Consider the following 16,690-nt stretch of genomic DNA (forward strand, 5'->3'; position numbering starts at 1 on the left):
TTTTCCTGCACCAGACCCCTCCAGATCCACAGTGTCACGTCCCTTCCCAACTCCGGGGAAGCTGTGTCACCCCCGTTTTTGTTTTTAGGGATTTTCCTGCACAGACCCCTCCAGATCCGCGGTATCGCATCCCTTCCCAACTCCAGTGCCCGCCGGGGATGGACGGAGCCCGTGAGCCCGGGCAGGCAGGGGGTACTGACCGATGCAGCACATCCGGCACACCAGGCAGGCGCTGAGCCGCCTCTTCTCCCCGGCCAGGAGCCGCCTCTCCATGGTCCCGGCCCGGGACGGCGAGCGCTGCTCCCGGCAAAGCCGCAGCACCTGGGGAAGGGTCCTCAGCCGGCACCTCCCGCTGGCCGAGCTCGACCCCGGCGGGTGCGGACGGATGAGTTCAGGGCCACAGCTCCTCCCACCGAGCCACTTCCTACCCTCGGTGCCCTCGGCAAAACGGGCAGAGGCCGTTCCTCCTCCTCCTCCTCCGCGCCATCGCCGCCGACCTCGCACCGCTCCCGGCTCCTCCGGCTGCTCCCGGCTCTGCAGAACCCTCCCGAACCCGGCAGAGCAGCTCGGAGCGCTCCCAGCAGCGAAGGACAGAGCTGCTGCTCCCTCCGGTTCGTGGGGATGAAAGCGATGCCGAGCGCGGTGCGGCTCCCGCAGCCCAAAGCGCGGCGGGGCCGGGATGCGGGGCCGGGATGTGGGGCCGGGATGCGGGACCGGGATGCGGGGCCGGGATGCGGGGCCGGGATGCGGGACCGGGATGCGGGACCGGGATGCGGGACCGGGATGCGGGGCCGGGATGCGGGGCCGGGATGCGGGCACGGGCTGGTCCCGCAGAGCCGGGCACTGCCCGCTGGCCCCCGCTCTTGGCTTGTTTTTCCTCCTCTTGTTTTCCAGTTAATTGCACCAGGGACGGGAGGGACAATGCCGGGCTGTTCTCTCCCGCCAGCCCGAGGCTTCTGCCCAAATCATGTCCCGGTGCTGGAGCTCGGCACGCGGGGAGATAACGGGGGCCGCCTTATCACTGCCTCCCTTCCTCTTCTTCTAAATATAATCCCCCCGCAGCCCTTCTGCCGGCTGCTGCCCCGGCCTGGAGGGCGAGAGGAGCCGCGCTGCTGCCCCCGAGCATCGCAGGGAGACAGAGAATGGATGGATGTCACCATGGATGTCACCATGGATGTCACCATGGATGTCACCGGGTCCCGCACCGACAGTCGGCACTCCAGCGCTGCATCCCACAAGTGCCCACAGCCCAAAGGCTGCTCCACGAGATCCCTCTTCCCATGTCCTGCAGAAATGGGGGGTTTTCCTCCGGTTTTTTTTCCCTGATTCACCTCCTCCGGGTGGTTCCCGGGCTCTAACCAGATTAAACCTCCCCAGCCCCGGGGCCCGTGCTATCAGCTGAGCTAATAATAATGCTGGTTACTGCTTACTAACAATATTAAGGCATTGCAAGCTTATCTCTGCCCAGCTAATCTTTTCCAGAGTCACCCTGACAAATAACTTGTTGCAATCCCCCCCATGCTCCTTCTCTCCCTGGTCTAGCAGAGGTTTGCTTGCCCCAGCCACCACAAACCCACCCTGTCACCATCCAGGGACAGTCAGCAGGCAGGTAGGGCAGGGAGAGAGGGGAGATTACAGGGAAAAGGAAAGGAAAATCTGTCCCACTCCAAAGACAAGGTAGTGGCAGGAAAAGGGACTGCAGAGCCTCAGGTCCCTCACGCACAGGGCTGGGGGCAGTGACACAGGGAGCACCAGCAGCCAACAGAGACCATGAACAGGATCACACGTGGTTTAATTCCCTCCCCACCTCTTCTCCTAACACTGCTCACCAGAGCTCAGCTCACTGCATCCCCAAAAATGGGGATCCCCAAGGAGCAGGGCCCCTGTGGCACAAATCCCCGCAGAGGCTCAAGGGGCACTGGCGGCTGCTCAAGGGGAAGGTGAGGCCTGGGGGTTTTGTTCTGCTACTGAACTCAGTGAAAGGAAACAGGGAGAACCATCCTGCCCCAGAGCTGCTGAGGCATCAGCTGAGCACAGACAGAAAAACTCCCACTCCCCATCCCGCTGGACCTCAGCATCCCCAGGCACTTTCCATCGTCACAGGGATGGCTCCCACAGGTGCTGGCTGCCAGAGAACCCCTCCAGCACCACCACAAGGCCCTGCACAGACAATTCCCATCCCATCTGCCTGCAGCAACCTCTGTCCTGGCAGCTTCTGCCTGTCCCCAGCAGCTCCCAACACGTCTGGCCAGGAGCTGCTGCTCCCCCCCCAGATCTCTCCTCCATCATCACCGGCCCTGCTCGCTGTCCCACTCCATCCCTGTGTGTCTCCTCCTGCCTCAGGCTGCTGCCAGAGTCCAGCCCCAGCCCCAGGAACCAGCAGGATAAAAGGTTCCTGGCCAGGCACCATCCCTAATCCCAACCCTGCCTTGGCACCCTCCATCCCACCAACACCCAGTGCTCCCTGGCAGGGCCTTTTACCATCCTTGGGAGGGAACCAGGGGGTTTTGTGCTGCTGGAATAAAGTTGGGAAGTGATTCCCAAACTTCCTCCTGCTGTTAAATCCAAAGGAACACAGGAGACATCAGACAGGGCACTGATCTCACAGAGATCTCGAGGATATCTCCAAGCCCACGCCCAGTGTGAATGTGGGATTAAATAACAGACAACCATGGCCTAAAGGAGGGGTTGGTTACTTTAAAAAGCCAAAACTCCAAATTTTTAAGCATTGAAACCCAGAGTTTTCCCTTCAAAACAAGCAAAGAATGAGACTGTGCAGGGGGCTTTTTGAACTTCTGAGAGGGGGGATATGCAAAAAAATCTGGCTGGCTGAGGAGCACAAGGTATTTAAAACATGCTGGCTGCCAACTTGAGAGCTGACATAATCCATCATGACAACAGAGCCAACAGGGCAGGATTTACAGAGCCTTTCACCCAGGGAGAGGAAACGGAGCCTGATTCAGCCTGGAAGAATGCACAAGAGATACCTGTGGTGGAAAAGTATCCAACACCCAGATATTTAATGAGGGAGACACCTGAGATGTGGTGATGCAAAGGAGAGCAGGGCAGATGCTCAGCAGAGCTGTCTGAGCGTCACAGAGCAAAAAAAACCTGCTGCAAAATGATTCTGCTCTCCCAGGATTGGGCTTTACCTTCACTTTTCTGGGAAAAAAGTAGTGGAAATAAAACAGGTTTTGAATATCCTTGCTGCTTGCAACACTGACTCCGGGATTTTTTCAAAAAGGGGTGGAAACATCCCTCCAAGTAGGATGAAGCAGCAGATCAGCATGAGGAAGAAATAGTCCAGTTGGGAAGAACCTAAGAGGTCCCCAAATGGAGCCAAGAACATCCCTGGACAACACCACCCAGCCATGGAGATAAATTAAGGGGGAGGAATTGCAGCAAGGCTGCGTTTAGTGGGTGACAGGGTGCATTCTGCATGACACTTGTGCAATTCCCTCTCAACCTCCCTCTCCCCCAGTAGCTCAGAGGGAGAAAGGAAGAAGCGGATCCCAAAGCGGCATCCAGGGAAAAGCCTGCAGGCGCTGCCCGGCTGCGCAGTCCCGCCCCTTCGCAAGGAAAAAAAAGGGAAAGAAAAGAGGGAATCGGTCATGGACGCGGGGAAAGGGCCCCATGCGGAGGCACCGGCGAGAACAAGCACGGCTGCAAAGAAAAGAGCGAGGAATCAAAACAAACAAATCCCAGGGGGAAGAGGTCGGGACGGAGAAGGCGCTACTGAGTCCCCGTCTGGGGCCTGGAGCTATCCCACACCCCTGTAACGAATCCTTGCCCTCCTTGAGCAGTCATGTGCGGGCCCTATTTTGGGAAACTGAGGCAGGGTCAGCCCCAGCTGCTCGGAGAGGCCGTGCCAGCTCCAGGAGAAGCTCCCAGGGCCGTGTCTGCCGGTGCTGGGAGCTGACGGAGACGCCGCTGCCACGGACAGGGCTGGGAGGCACCGGGGCACAAGGGAAGGCAGAGCCCCGGCCACGCGTGGTGGGATTGTGCCAGACAAAAACCGAACTCATCTCCCCTCATCCCGGTCACCCCCAGCCCCACACAGGCCGGGAATGGGTGGTGAGGCCAAATTTAGGCTCTCAAATTCTCCCCATTCGGGTTCAGAGCCCCATTTGGGTTCAGAGCCCACGGAGCGTTCCCCGCTGCCGTGTCCTCCTCCCTCCTCCCCACAGCCACGCCTGTCCCTGTCCCTGTCGCTGCCACGGCTCCTGGGGAGGGACAACAACCCGTGCCAGGTCGTGCCGGCCATTTTAGCACTCCGTGCCCCCCCAGCACCCCCCTTTCCCTGCCCTACCTTCCCTGCTCCGGCTCCTCCAGTACAGGACGCCGGCGATGCCCAGGACGTGGCTCAGGACAAAGGCAGCGGGTGGCAGATAGGAGCTCTCCGAGAGAGGCATCGCTTCCTATTCCCGGCCCCTTAACCCGAGCCCGGCTCCGACTTTCCTCCTCCTGCTGGAGCCCGGCATCGCCGGCAGGGCGAGGGGATGGATGGGTGGGTGGGTGGATGGATGGGGGGCTGAGCAGAAACTTCCAAAACTCCCTGCGTGTGCCTCTGCCCGCAGCCGGCCGTGTCCCGTCCCCGGAGCTGGCAGGGCTTGGGACAGCCAGCGCCGCTGGGACTGGGAGATTTGGGAGCTCCAAGAGGGGGCGGGTAAAGGGAGAAAAGCGAGCGTCAGGCCGGCTCAAACATCTTTGCTCGGAGTTCTCGCGGCCAAACTTCGTCGTCGTCGTCCCCCCCCTCCTCCTTCCCTTCCCCGCTTGAACGTCATCTCCTCAATATCCATTCCCAGCCCCGCTGGGAAGGAGCCGCGGCCGAGGGGATATCGGCGGCGGCAGCTGCCGTGGAGGCATCGCCACAATGCCCCTGAATTCACCGGGGAAAGCGGGGGGGGGTTTGGGACAGGCTCAAAACCTCAGTGACCCCCCCTCCCCATATGGGTGACAGTCAGCAGCGTCCCCTGCCAGCAGCAGCCGGAGGTGCCAAGCGCAGCTGGAACACGGAGACAGCACTTCCAGGGGCTTCCAGGCTGGATCCAGCCGTGTCTGCCCGCAGGAAACTCTGCCCAGCAAGGGGGTGAAAGCAACGGTGACAGAATTTGGCCTTCTGGGGGTTGAGAGGCACAAGCACATCCCCATCACCCTCCCTGGATGCTCTGAATAATGTAAGAAAACCCCAGCGTGAGGAAACACCCCAAAAGATGCTCCAACAGCAGAGGTTTGTGCACTCCCCCACCCTTCCCGTGGTGGGTGGGAGAGTGACAAAATTTGGCCTTCTGGGGGTTGAGGAGCACAAGCACATCCCCATCACCCTCCCTGGATGCTCTGAATAACTTAAGAACACCCCAGCGTGAGGAAACACCCCAAAAGATGCTCCAGCAGCAGAGGTTTGTGCACTCCCCCACCCTTCCCATGGCTGTGTGCTCTGCCTGCCCTCAGCGTGGCAGACTGCGCAGCCCAGCCCCATTTACTAACGGTTTGCACCGTGGTGTTGGGCGTTACTCGGGGTTTCGGTTCTGTTCGGAAACGCTTCCGCTGCCGGCGGTGCCAGGAACGGCGCGGGGAAACCGAGAGCAGCCGGTGCCTGCCCGGCCCCTCCGCCCTTGTAACCGCAAGCAAACGGGCTGGGGAGGCTCCCACAAAGCCTGGATTGATCCCACAGCCCCTCACACGCAGCACTGCCGGCTCCACGGGGAGAAAGTGGCTCTTGGATGGAGGCTGTGCGGAATTAAAGGCTCATTTTTCACTGTTTCTGTCTCCCCAGGGCTCAGACAAGAGGGGGTTGTTCTGCTGGGGCTCAGGGAGTTGTTCAGGTGAGGGTGGCACAGGGCAGAGCTGCAGAGCATCAGCCTGGCTCAGGATTTACTGCTGGGAGAGCCAGGAATCCCAGCTCAGGATTTACTGAGCAGGAGATGCAGCATCAGATGCCATCCCACAACTCCTGCTCCACACAGGGGAAAACCCCATGAGGTCCAGGGTTTCATCCAGGTGCAAACAGAAATGTGATATTTATGATATTTGTGATATTAAATATGATATTTACAACCCTGAGTTGTAAATTACAGTTCCCCAAACCCAACAGCCACCAGCTAGTCAGGCACACAAAGAAAACCATATCAAGCAAAACCTGATATAGACCCAAACACTGCCTGAAACATTCCAAAACCTGGCACAGGGTGCCCAGAGAAGCTGTGGCTGCCCCTGGATCCCTGGAAGTGCCCAAGGCCAGGTTGGACAGGGCTCGGAACACCCTTGGGATGGTGGAAGGTGTTCCTGCCCATGGCAGAGGGGATGGAATGAGATGATCTTTAAGGTCCCTTCCACCCAACCATCCCATGATCCTATAATTGCATCCATCCCTGGGGTTCCTGCAGCCCCCACATCTTTTGGGACAAGGAGATGGGTGATAAAAAAATACAGAATTACCCCGGGGCTCGGCGCTGTTGCAATATATTCTCCAGAGCTCCATCCCTGCCTGGATGAAAAATATCCTGGCATAGTTTTCCCCCAAGGAGGTCTGCTTTCTGTTAAAGCTGCAGGAGGAATGACCCACCACGAGGCAGGCACGAGGCCACCATAAATGGGCCCGTGGTCCAACCTGAGAGGGGCAAAGAGCCTCCTGCAAGGCAGATGAGAGCTGGTGACGTGATGGAGCTGGGATGTGCCAGAGGAAAAGGGTCCAGGAAGCAGGAGCTGGGTTCCCACATCCCCTCACCCCAGCTGCAACCACGGGGGCTCAGCTGCTCTTGGGCTTCCCCGGGTGTTTCCTGCACAGAGGGGATGATAAAATGCACTGAGTGCTGCCAGCTGCTCCAGCTGGAGAAGGCTTTGGGTGAAATAAATTCTTAAAATATATATAATTGTATGTAAATATATGTTTTTATTTCTTTTTATGCATATAAATAGGATTTGATGGAATTGCAGAATGAATGCCCTGACTTGGAAAAGACCCACAAGGATCACCAAGCCCAACTTTGGAATATATTTATATGAATGTATTTTTATATCAATACATCCCTCAGCTGCATCAGGACATCCTGGGGATTCCTGTGATCCCAAATTCCTCCAGCTCAGTTTAAAACCATCACCCCACTCTCCTCTCCCCACTGCAGGAAGCTGATAGGGCAGGAAGGATGCGCCTGCCCCGGGGTGTCAGGAGCCAACGTCGGGTTTTGGGATGACTGTGCCAGGCTCTGGGGACCACCCAGCCCTGGATGCAGCCACCAGCTCCCACAGCCCCCCTCCCTGCCATGGAAACCACCCCGAGCACCCACAACACAAACAGCTCATTTTTAGTTCCTTGCAAGGCGGCTTTGCCCGGAAAGGAAAGGGGTGGGGAGAGGACACATCTCCTGCCCACGCAGGAATTTGGGGAGGGGAGAGGCCCTGCCCTCCCACAGGGGAGTCTGCACCTTGCAGGGCACCCCCTTGCTTCACAGGGTGCCCTGGGCAGCATTTTGCACCACCCACAATGGGGAGACCCCAGCACTGGGTTTAGGGTACTGCCCCCAGCTGGGTTTAGGGAACCCCATAGGGTCCCCCATGGGGCAGCTGGGGGGACTCAGATCCTGGCTCCCCTGGCTCCCCTTGCCTGGAGCTGAGTCATGCCAAGCTCTGGGTGTCCTGGGCTGTTCCTCCCCCCTCCATGTGCCTCCCCAGTGAGTAATGCTCAGGCGACAGAGATCAGCTCCCAGCTCAGCTCCCGGCTCCGGCATCTCCTTATATGACCGGGGAAGCTGCGGGGCAGCGTCACACAGGAACCGGGCACAGCCCCGTGCCCTGGCACTACTCAGGGCATGGAGGCGCCCTGGCATCGGCGTGGGCAAAGCCTCTGGGCTGCTCCTTCATCGCCCTGGCTGCTGTGGCCTCGCAGAAGGCAGCAAAAGCTCTGTGAGCTCTGTGTCCCAGCCCGGGGAGGTGGCAGCCAGGTGGCACTGTGGAAACGCTGCAGTGGGCACGGCTGTGACAGAGCCAGAGCTGGCACCCCGCAGCACTGAGCTGGGGTGAAGCATCACTCCAGGGCTCTACCTGTGCCCAGGTGCTGCCAGTGCCCCCCAGCCTAGCCCAGCAAAGCCCCCCCATTGCTGCCAGCAGGAAAAACTGGGCATGGGAGCAGCTGGGAATGCCCTGCAGGGCTTCTCTGCCCCAAAGGGTCACCAGGGTCACCCCACCCTGCCCAGCAGGCACCCCAGTTCCCACAGCAGGTAAAGGGTCTGTCCAGCAGCAGTGCTGAGCACACACAAACTCGTGACTGCAGGAGAGGAGCCAGGCTTCCTGCCGTGCTTCCTCAGCAAAGCTTTTCCCCTTTCTGTTGGTTTTTTTCCTCCTTTCTGAGAGCTTTAGGAGCAAATCTCAGTCGCTTAGGGCAGCAGCTGAAAATCGACCAGGAGGGGAAGGAGAGTCCAAGTTTTTGATCAGGGGTGCCCTGGTAAATCACAGACAGCATCACCCAGGGGCAGAGGTGGGTCGAGATAGCATCACCCAGGGGCAGAGGTGGGTCGAGATAGCATCACCCAGAGGCAGAGGTGGGTCGAAATAGCATCACCCAGGGGCAGGTGGGTCGAGGAGTCTGTCTGGGCTTCCAGGGGGGCTGGAGGGGGGCACAGGGCTGGCACAAACACAGCTCTTAACCCTTAACCAGGGGATGAGCACATCCAGGGGATGGAGCACATCCAGGGGATGGAGCACATCCCCCCCTCCAGAGCTCAGCTGAGATCATTCCCCCCCTCTGCAGCATCACACCCTCCTGGCAAACCACAGCAAAGGCAGCTGCGGACAGACAGACAGACAGACAGACAGCCAGCTCAGCAAGGCACATCCCTGGCTGCCGCACGTGCCCGTTCTGCCCGGCAAGCACGGGCAGGGCCCCGGCGGGGTGCGGAGCCCCGCTCCACCCTGCCCGCGGCGCCAGCAGCCTTGGGAAAGGAAAGCCAGAACAAAGGTGACGTTTCTTCTGATCCGGGCTATTAAAAACAAGGTGGAACGAGGCAGGTCACAGCTCCCGACGCTGCCCAGCTCCTCGGCTCCTGCCGGTGAATCACCGGGAGCGTGTGCGGGCACAGCCGGGGAGCCCTCGCCAGCCGGCTCCTGGCACAGAGGGCGCATTCCCCACCTTCAACGTTTCCTTCTGGCTTTCATCATCCCCCCCGGCGGCCACATTCCTGATGGGAGGGACAGGGAAAAGCCCGAGGGGTCCGGTGCCGGCCCCTGGGCATCAACACCAAATCGGGACTATGGAAAGACAGAGAGCAAAGCTCTTGTGGCCCTGGAAAACCAACGTCCCAAACACAGGGGATTGTGTAAACATGGATTTTGGCTCTGAGGATCCCTCCACTGCTCCCCTTTTACACAGGAATAGTGGGAGCTCGAGCTGGGATTCGTCTGGATTAACCAGAGCAGCTCCATCCCACCCAGGGCTGGGGGCTGTGCTGCACCACTCCCCCATCCTGCACCGTGAGGGCAGCACAAATCAATATTTGCCTGCAAATGTCTCACAGAGGAGCTTCCAAAGGTCAGCAAAACAAGGGGAGAGACAAGGGGCTGGGAGGAAACCCTGGAACCCCCCCAGGCACCATCAGTGGTAAAATCAGAAGTGAGGGAAAGGAAGCTCCAGTGATAAGAACGGAGATGTTCCCTTTTCCAGCAGACATCTGGGCACCAAAATTAGAATAATATCTTTGAAAAAAGACAAGACTTCCCTTCCCACAGCAGGGCTGGCAGTGCTGCATGGGGGGGGACGTGGGAAAGCAGCCCAGGACCCCCTTGCTGTGGGATACGGAGGGGAAGGGCAGGGTAAGGAGGTTGGAGGCAAGGCTGGAAGCAAACATCATTCCTGTGGCTTTCATCCTGCAAAGGCAAACAGCTGAGCTGGCTGGCCACCTGCTCATGACTTAATCATTCCCCAGCAGCATGAACTCCTGCTGCCAGGCTGGAGGGCAAATCCCCCAGCACACCAGCAGTTATGGGGTCTACAGGAATGTGACATCCCAACATCCCAAAGGGACCAACTCCACTGAGATGGACAGAGCCAACAGGAGAACCCAGGGCCTCAAGAACCTCAAAAATAACTCAGGAGGAGACCGTTCCCCTCACAGCAGGATCAGGAAGAGGCTCCCACATTTCCTGCAGGAAGAGCAGTTGGCAATCCCAAGGCCTCACCTTCCTTTCCTCAGTGGGGCTCACTTTTTGGTGCCCCAGACTGAGCACCTTTCCTGGGGCATCCAGAGCCAGCAGCACCTCCAGCAGGGTGCCCAGCCCTCCATGCATCCCCCAGAGTGACCCAGCTCCCTGTGCCCAGCAGAACCTTGCCCACGAGCCACGTGCACACAAATCCAGCCTGGACACATCTCAATCCAACTCTCCCCAGCACTGCCTGCCCTTTGGAACTCTCCCTGAGCCCCTAACACAGATCCAAACAGACCCTTGCCCACAAGACACGTGCACACAAATCCAGCCTGGACACATCTCATTCCCAATTCTCCCCAGCACTGCCTGGCCTTGGGAACTCTCCCTGAGCCCCTAACACAGATCCCAGCAGATCCCTAACACAGATCCCTTGCCCACGAGCCACGTGCACACAAATCCAGCCTGGACACATCTCAATCCAACTCTCCCCAGCACTGCCTGGCCTTGGGAACTCTCCCTGCAGCCCGGGATGAGCGTCATGCTGGAGGGGGGGTGATCTCATGCTGCTTTCCCAGCATGACAAACCTCCCTCCATCCGCCCTCCCCAAGGCTGCTGGGATCCTGCTGACGCAGCAGCTCAGGCATTATTTCATCGCTTCCCACTTCTCGGAAGCCTCCCCTGGTTTGTCACCCCTCCGAGGACGCTGGCAGCTCCTGCTCGTTGAGTGATGCCACGAAATTCACCCTGGAAAGCGCCGAACCCCATGGAGCTGGCACAGACTCGGTGGCATCGTCCTGCACGGGGAGGGCAGGAGGGAACAGGGACAGGCTTTGACAGATCAAAGCTGCACGGAGAGATTGGAGCCGTCCTGGATGCACTCGGAAATGCTGGGTGAGAGGGAAGAGGTGAGGATGAGGATGCGCAAGGAAAGAACAGCAAGGGTTGTTCCAGCAGAAAACAGCACGGGCTCTTTGGGAAGGAGCAGCAGCAGCCCTGGGCAGAGGAAGGCTTGCTCGCACACCCACGTGCAAGAGGACACACACGTCTGCACGCCTTCCTAGGGGCCTGTGCTGACACGAGAGGTGGCTTCTTTCCCAGGCCGGGGGAGGAGGAGGAAGGCGATGCCATCTCCAGGTCCCTCCCTGCCCCTCCGGCCACGGGGACACCTCCACAGAGCCGCTGTCTCCTCTCCATGGCTGGGTAAACACCAGCTCAGGAATTCCCAGCACACCCCGGCAGCGGGGGGAGAAAGCCATGAAAAAACAAATCACCAAAAAATCCTCCCCACAAGGAGATTTGATGGAAACCCCAGCAGAGGGGAGAAGCACAGGAGAGCAACCCAAAGCCCAAATCCTGCACCCGCTGCTACTGTCTGCACAGGAGCCGAGCAGCAGGAACACACTGAATGCTGAAAACATCCCCCAAATGCTGGAAATATCCCCCAAACGGTGGAAAAATCCCCCAAATGAAGTCTCAGACCTCAGCCCCTCTTGGAGGAGGCAGACCCCGCTGTGCTGTGGCTGCTCAGGGTGCAGAGCTGCCTGGGGGAGCAGTGGGGAGCCGGATCAGAGTGGAAGCACTGGGATCATCCCTGGCAGCTCAAGTCCAAGCTTTGCACTTCCCACAGCAGCGGCTTAGGGAGCAGGAAAGCCGGGGGGCGGAGGGATGGCCGGCATCAAAACTCCTTTTCTGCCAGCTAACAAAAGAGCCGGTGTCTCCGCAGAGAGGCTCTCGTTATTCCAACGCCAAGCAGAGGCTGCCTGGCAGCGGGGGAAATAGGCAAATGTTGGGCTAGTGGGAACTGGCTGGGCTTTGTTTGGGGGCTGCTGTGTTTGCACAGGCCCCACACAATGGGGCTGTTGGGGCCAGAGGGGTCAGGGCTGGGCTGTGCCCTGGTATGGCCACCAGCTCTCATGGTGGCCTTGTCCTGCTCCCCACAAATAAAGCACAGAGGTGCTGTTAAAAAGTTGTGGGTCCCCCCTTTTTTCTGGCTGCAGCTCTCCAGGTGTGCCCCAAAAGGCAGCTCAAAACATCACCTTCTGCCCAAGGTGCTGTTAGGAAGTTGTGGGTTCCCCAGGTGAGCCCCAAAAGGCAGCTCAGGGTCTCCCCAGCCTCGCCAGGCTGCGAACACGAGGGCAGTGGTGGAGCCGGAGATTTGCAAAGCCTGCTCTGAGAAATGGAGGTCAAAGAGAAGGAAGCAGACGATTCCCTCCTCTTCCTCTGCAGATGGAGGGCAGGCAGCAACCTTGAGCCCTGATCTCATTAGATGTCCCAAACTAAGCAGTGTGAAACCTGATTAGCGGCGGGCGGGAGGCGGGAGAAGGAGCGGCAGCTTGTTCTGCCAACCAGCCCCAGCACCCTGCCTCTGGAGAGGGGGGTCTGAGGAGCTCAGCACCCACAGCTGCCTCCCCACAGCACCCAGGACCGGGTCCTGCTCCTTCCAAGCTCGATCACACCCCAGGTCATGGCTGTGCTGTGCCCTGAAGTGATGCTTCATCCCAGCTGCTCCCGCCAGCTCTTGGCCAGTTGGCCTTGGCGTGCAGCAGCACAGAGAAATGTAGGATTAAAAAAAAAAAGGGGGAGGCAGGAGCCCAAAAATTCTGTTCCCTAGAGACCTGCTCTCCTGCAGAGAAACTTAATCCCTGTTAAAAAGCAAATGAAATAATCCAGTTGCTAACACTGCTCTGGCCGCTCCGTTCAAGCCCCAGATCCGCCAGACCCCTCCAGCCTGGCCCAAGCCCAGCAGATTCCCTCAGCAGGGCTGAGCTGGACCTCTCTGGGGCTAAAACTATCCCTGGCACCACAAAGCAGTGGTGGGAAAGCTGTAAATCAGCAGAGATCCTCAGTCAGGGCACAGCCTGTGAGTGTCCCTGCCTGGCAGGGCTGCCCAGGGGACACCTCACCGGGTGACCGTGCTGGAAAAGTGTCCCTCACCCTTTCCCAGGGTACACCAGCCCCATCCTCCTCATGCACAGGGCTGGCAGAGCCAAAACTCACCAGGGCCTCCACCCAGGGCAGCCAGGGAAGATGTTGGCCCTGGATCTCTTATCACACCCGGCCACCTTGGGCGGCCCCGTCTGCTCCTCGGGGAAGCCACCGCACGATGGGACGAAAGCAAACAGTGACAAGGGGACAAGCTGTGGCAGCACTGTGGCACACAGCAGGGCAGGATGCTGCTCCTGCCTCCTGCTCTGACCCCACACATCCCTCAGGCAACACCCAACACCCAAATCCCTCCTTTTTAACAGCAGAAACTCAGCGGAGCTGCAAAATTCCTCACCGCGGGCACATGTGGCACGGTGAGGTGACAGGAACAAGCATGGACCCACTCCTTGGTCACAGGGGAAAATCTGAGCCTGGGTCCCCTGGGGAAAGCACGTGGCAGCTCCAAGGTCAGATGGGCCAGATTAGCTGGCAATGCACGGCCAGGGCCCAGGAAATGCCAGGTTTGAGCCGGCCACCAAGTAAACAACAAAACTCCTCAGAAAGCGAAACCAACCGGCCTCGTGCTCGCTGGTAAAATTAACCCAGCAATAAATTTGTAATCTAATGGCTTTCCTCAGCCAAGCCCAAAGGATCTGGTCATCTCAGGGCCGTGACCAGTGCTGCCCTGGGAAACTCAAGATGGAAACTGTGTGGAAAGTCTGGGTGACCCCACACCCACCAGGGCAGGGTCCTTTGTCCCCAGCATGGAGACAGGGATCTGGCAGGGCCCCCCAGCCCCATCCCAGCTGGGCGGGCTGGGGGCACTGGGATGCTCTCCAAGCCCCTTGGAGGGCTGACAGGGATGGATGCTGGCACAGAGCCGGGGGTCAGGGGCCTGGACTTACACACACGAGCATTTACATATGAAACACTCCCAGCTCCAATATCCGCTGCTGCCTCCACCTCCCCGGGGAGATGAATAGAGATGAGGGGGGAGAAGGGAAAAGAAACCTCTCCAGCAATAAAACCTTGTTTTCCTCCAGCTCTGGCCAGCCCTGTAGCTCAAGGGCAGGCTGGGCTGGCTGTTCTCAGTGCTGGGAGCACACTTAGATCCATGGCAATGCCAAACAGTGACAGCAGGATGCACGGCACAGCATCCCCACGCCAGTGAGCACCACAGAGCCAAACATTCCCTGTGGGCACCCCTTTTGTGCTTGGATGCACTGGGAAGCCCCACAGCAGCATGAAAGGGCTCAAACTGTGCTGGTTCAAGCAGCATTTGGCCTCCTCCAAGCAGAGAATCCCAGACTGGTTTGGTTGGAAGGGACCTTAAAGGCCATTTCAGCCCCACGGGCAGGAACACCTTCCACCAGACCAGGTTGGACACTTCCAGCCTCCACCACCCCACTGAACTAAAACCACAAAGGGCTGTGGTAAACACAGCTGGTGACAGACAAAGTCGTCATCACTGGGTCTAGAGGCAGCAAAACAGATCAAAACCCACAGACTGGGCTTCTCAGGGATGTGCCACCCATGTTCCCATGTCCTTGTTCCGGGCTGGCGGGAATGGAAAGTGCCACGAGCTCTGGGATGTGGGAGCCAGCACAGGAGCCAAGGCTCCCAGCAGGGCTCTGGGCAGCACCTGGAGAGGGGAAGGCTGCCAGCTCAGCTCCTGCAAGCAGTCACCTTGTAAACACGATTAATAAGGTCATCTTGGCTGCCTGCACCTCGCTCTGGCGGGCACGACGGGAACTCACCGAGCTGCAGCTGGAGACGGGGCTGGGGAGAGCTTCAGCAGCAGCCCCAAGACACACAGTGGGGCTCAATGGCACCCAAACCCCGCACCTAAACCCAGCACCCATCGCTGCTCTGGCTGCCCAAGGGGTTGGAGATGGAGGGGACAGAGCTGGCCACCACCCCTGGCACACCCAGCCAGCACATGGCCACTCAGGGCCTCCTCTTACATTGATTCCCAGTGCCAGCTGCAGCGAGGCTCAGGAAAAATGCATGATGGACACCAGGGCAGCGTAAGAAAGTGAATTACATTCCTCCCAGACTCGATAACTCAGGGCAGCTGTCAGCACAGAGCTGTGGGATTAACCCTTCGCAGCGGCGGCACAGGAGGGTGGGGACACTGCCAGCCCGCCGGTGACAACTCCCTTGGCTCCCTGCTAAATTAAACATGGAATTGATTCACCTTTGTTATACAATGGGATCAGCTGGTAAAGCCCAGCCGAGGCCTTGCTGTAAAAAGGGGCAAGTCAATGACAGCATTGTTGGGTGACAGGCGATGGCATTCCAGGTGCCTTCTGCTCTCCTCTCCTCTCCCTCTAGCAGAACTCCTGCAGCAGGATGAGGCTGGCTGGGAATTCCAGAGGAAAAAAGCTCCTCTGACAGCAGGGAGGATAAAAAAAACCAGAGAAACAAAGGGGAGAAAAAGCATTGTCAGAGCTCCAGGTAAGCTGAGCTGCTCTCCCGCAGCCCGGGCTCACTGCTTGTGACCGTGGGACAAGGGCTGCGTGCCTCCAGCCACCTGCCAGGGGCCAGCCCTGCACGATCGAGTGTCCCAGCTGCCTCTCCAGGGACAGCCTGAGAGGCAGGAGAGGGCAGAGCACCGGGAAAGAGCTTTGGAAAGAACTGAAGTGGGAAAACAGCAATCTGCACCCGGGCGCCACCGTCTACCTGCAGCCACGCGGTGAAAACACCCTCAGCAGAGCAGGATCAGCCCCCAGCCCATGGGAACAGCAGCCTGCTCTCCCCTGGAGCAGAAATTTCAGCTCAGAATTTCCCAGTGACTTGCCAAGCAGCTTGCCCAGGCTCCCAGAGCTGCCCCAGAGCTCCTTTGTGCCCAGCTCCAAAGGCAAAGGAGACAAAAGAGGGAAGTGCAGGAGCCCTGGGAGCAGCTCCCCTCCCTCCCCAGCAGCTCCTCCTGGCCCTGCCTCGATCAGGGATCCATGGCAGATGGTGGCACCCATCTGCTCAGCCTCCCCCTATTTGTGGGTCACAAATACCTCTGAGGGTGCCCAGTCCATCCAGGAACTTCTTGTACTTCTCCAAGTTCATCTTGCAGCCCAAGGCACCCCGCGGCTCAGCTGGGTGGCATCGGGGCACCCGGCAGCTCCAGGCACTGTCCCCAGCTCAGCATTCCTGCTGGACTCCTCTCCCTCGCCCTTTGACCACTGGCAGTGTTTCCTTATTTGCTGAAAGCCTCCCAGGGCTGAGGCCAGCCCCCTTTTTGCAAATGAGCCCAGCAACTGCCCTGCACCACCAGGGCCCCCCGGCATCCCCTTCCCACCCCTCCACAGCAGAGCTTGCAGAGATTGGGTGTCCTGGGGATATTTCCAGCAGGGAGAGTGGTCGAGGGAATTGGGAGGGGGAAGGAAAAAAAAAAACAAAAAAAACCAATGGGATTTAAGGCAGGGGCAGATGGGTTCCCATCCTTGTGGGAAAAGCCACCCAGGCTGACAGCCATCAGAAAAGTGCCATAAAATGCTGGAAAAATGGGCCAGGTGAGAGGCAGGAGCAGATGGGGAGCAGATCCCTCCTGTCTCTGCCCCCCGACACTGCCACATGTTCACCTCGCCCTGGCTGCAAGGGGCTTACAAAGCTGAAAAGGAGATTTACTGG

General features: G+C 58.8%; 1 protein-coding gene across 11 annotated transcripts in view; it reads right to left on the bottom strand.

Moving 5' to 3' along the window:
* MACF1 (microtubule actin crosslinking factor 1) overlaps positions 1–16,690 on the bottom strand; it is a 142,858-nt gene that overhangs the window by 110,743 nt on the left and 15,425 nt on the right. For 2 of the 11 annotated variants that reach the window (XM_071453270.1, XM_071453266.1), the window contains exon 1: positions 4,310–4,427. The exons of 8 other annotated variants lie outside the window; for them this stretch is intronic. In XM_071453270.1, coding sequence (XP_071309371.1) covers positions 4,310–4,412 — 103 coding nt within the window. In that variant the 5' untranslated portion in view covers positions 4,413–4,427. Of the gene's footprint in view, positions 1–200; positions 385–4,309; positions 4,428–16,690 lie in introns of those variants that run through there. One more of the 11 variants, XM_071453268.1, reaches the window with a different exon arrangement.

This window comes from Agelaius tricolor, unplaced genomic scaffold, assembly GCF_023055355.1.
Source record: "Agelaius tricolor isolate 1412-34295 unplaced genomic scaffold, bAgeTri1.0.p SCAF_36, whole genome shotgun sequence".
In the NCBI taxonomy this organism is placed as follows: domain Eukaryota; kingdom Metazoa; phylum Chordata; class Aves; order Passeriformes; family Icteridae; genus Agelaius; species Agelaius tricolor.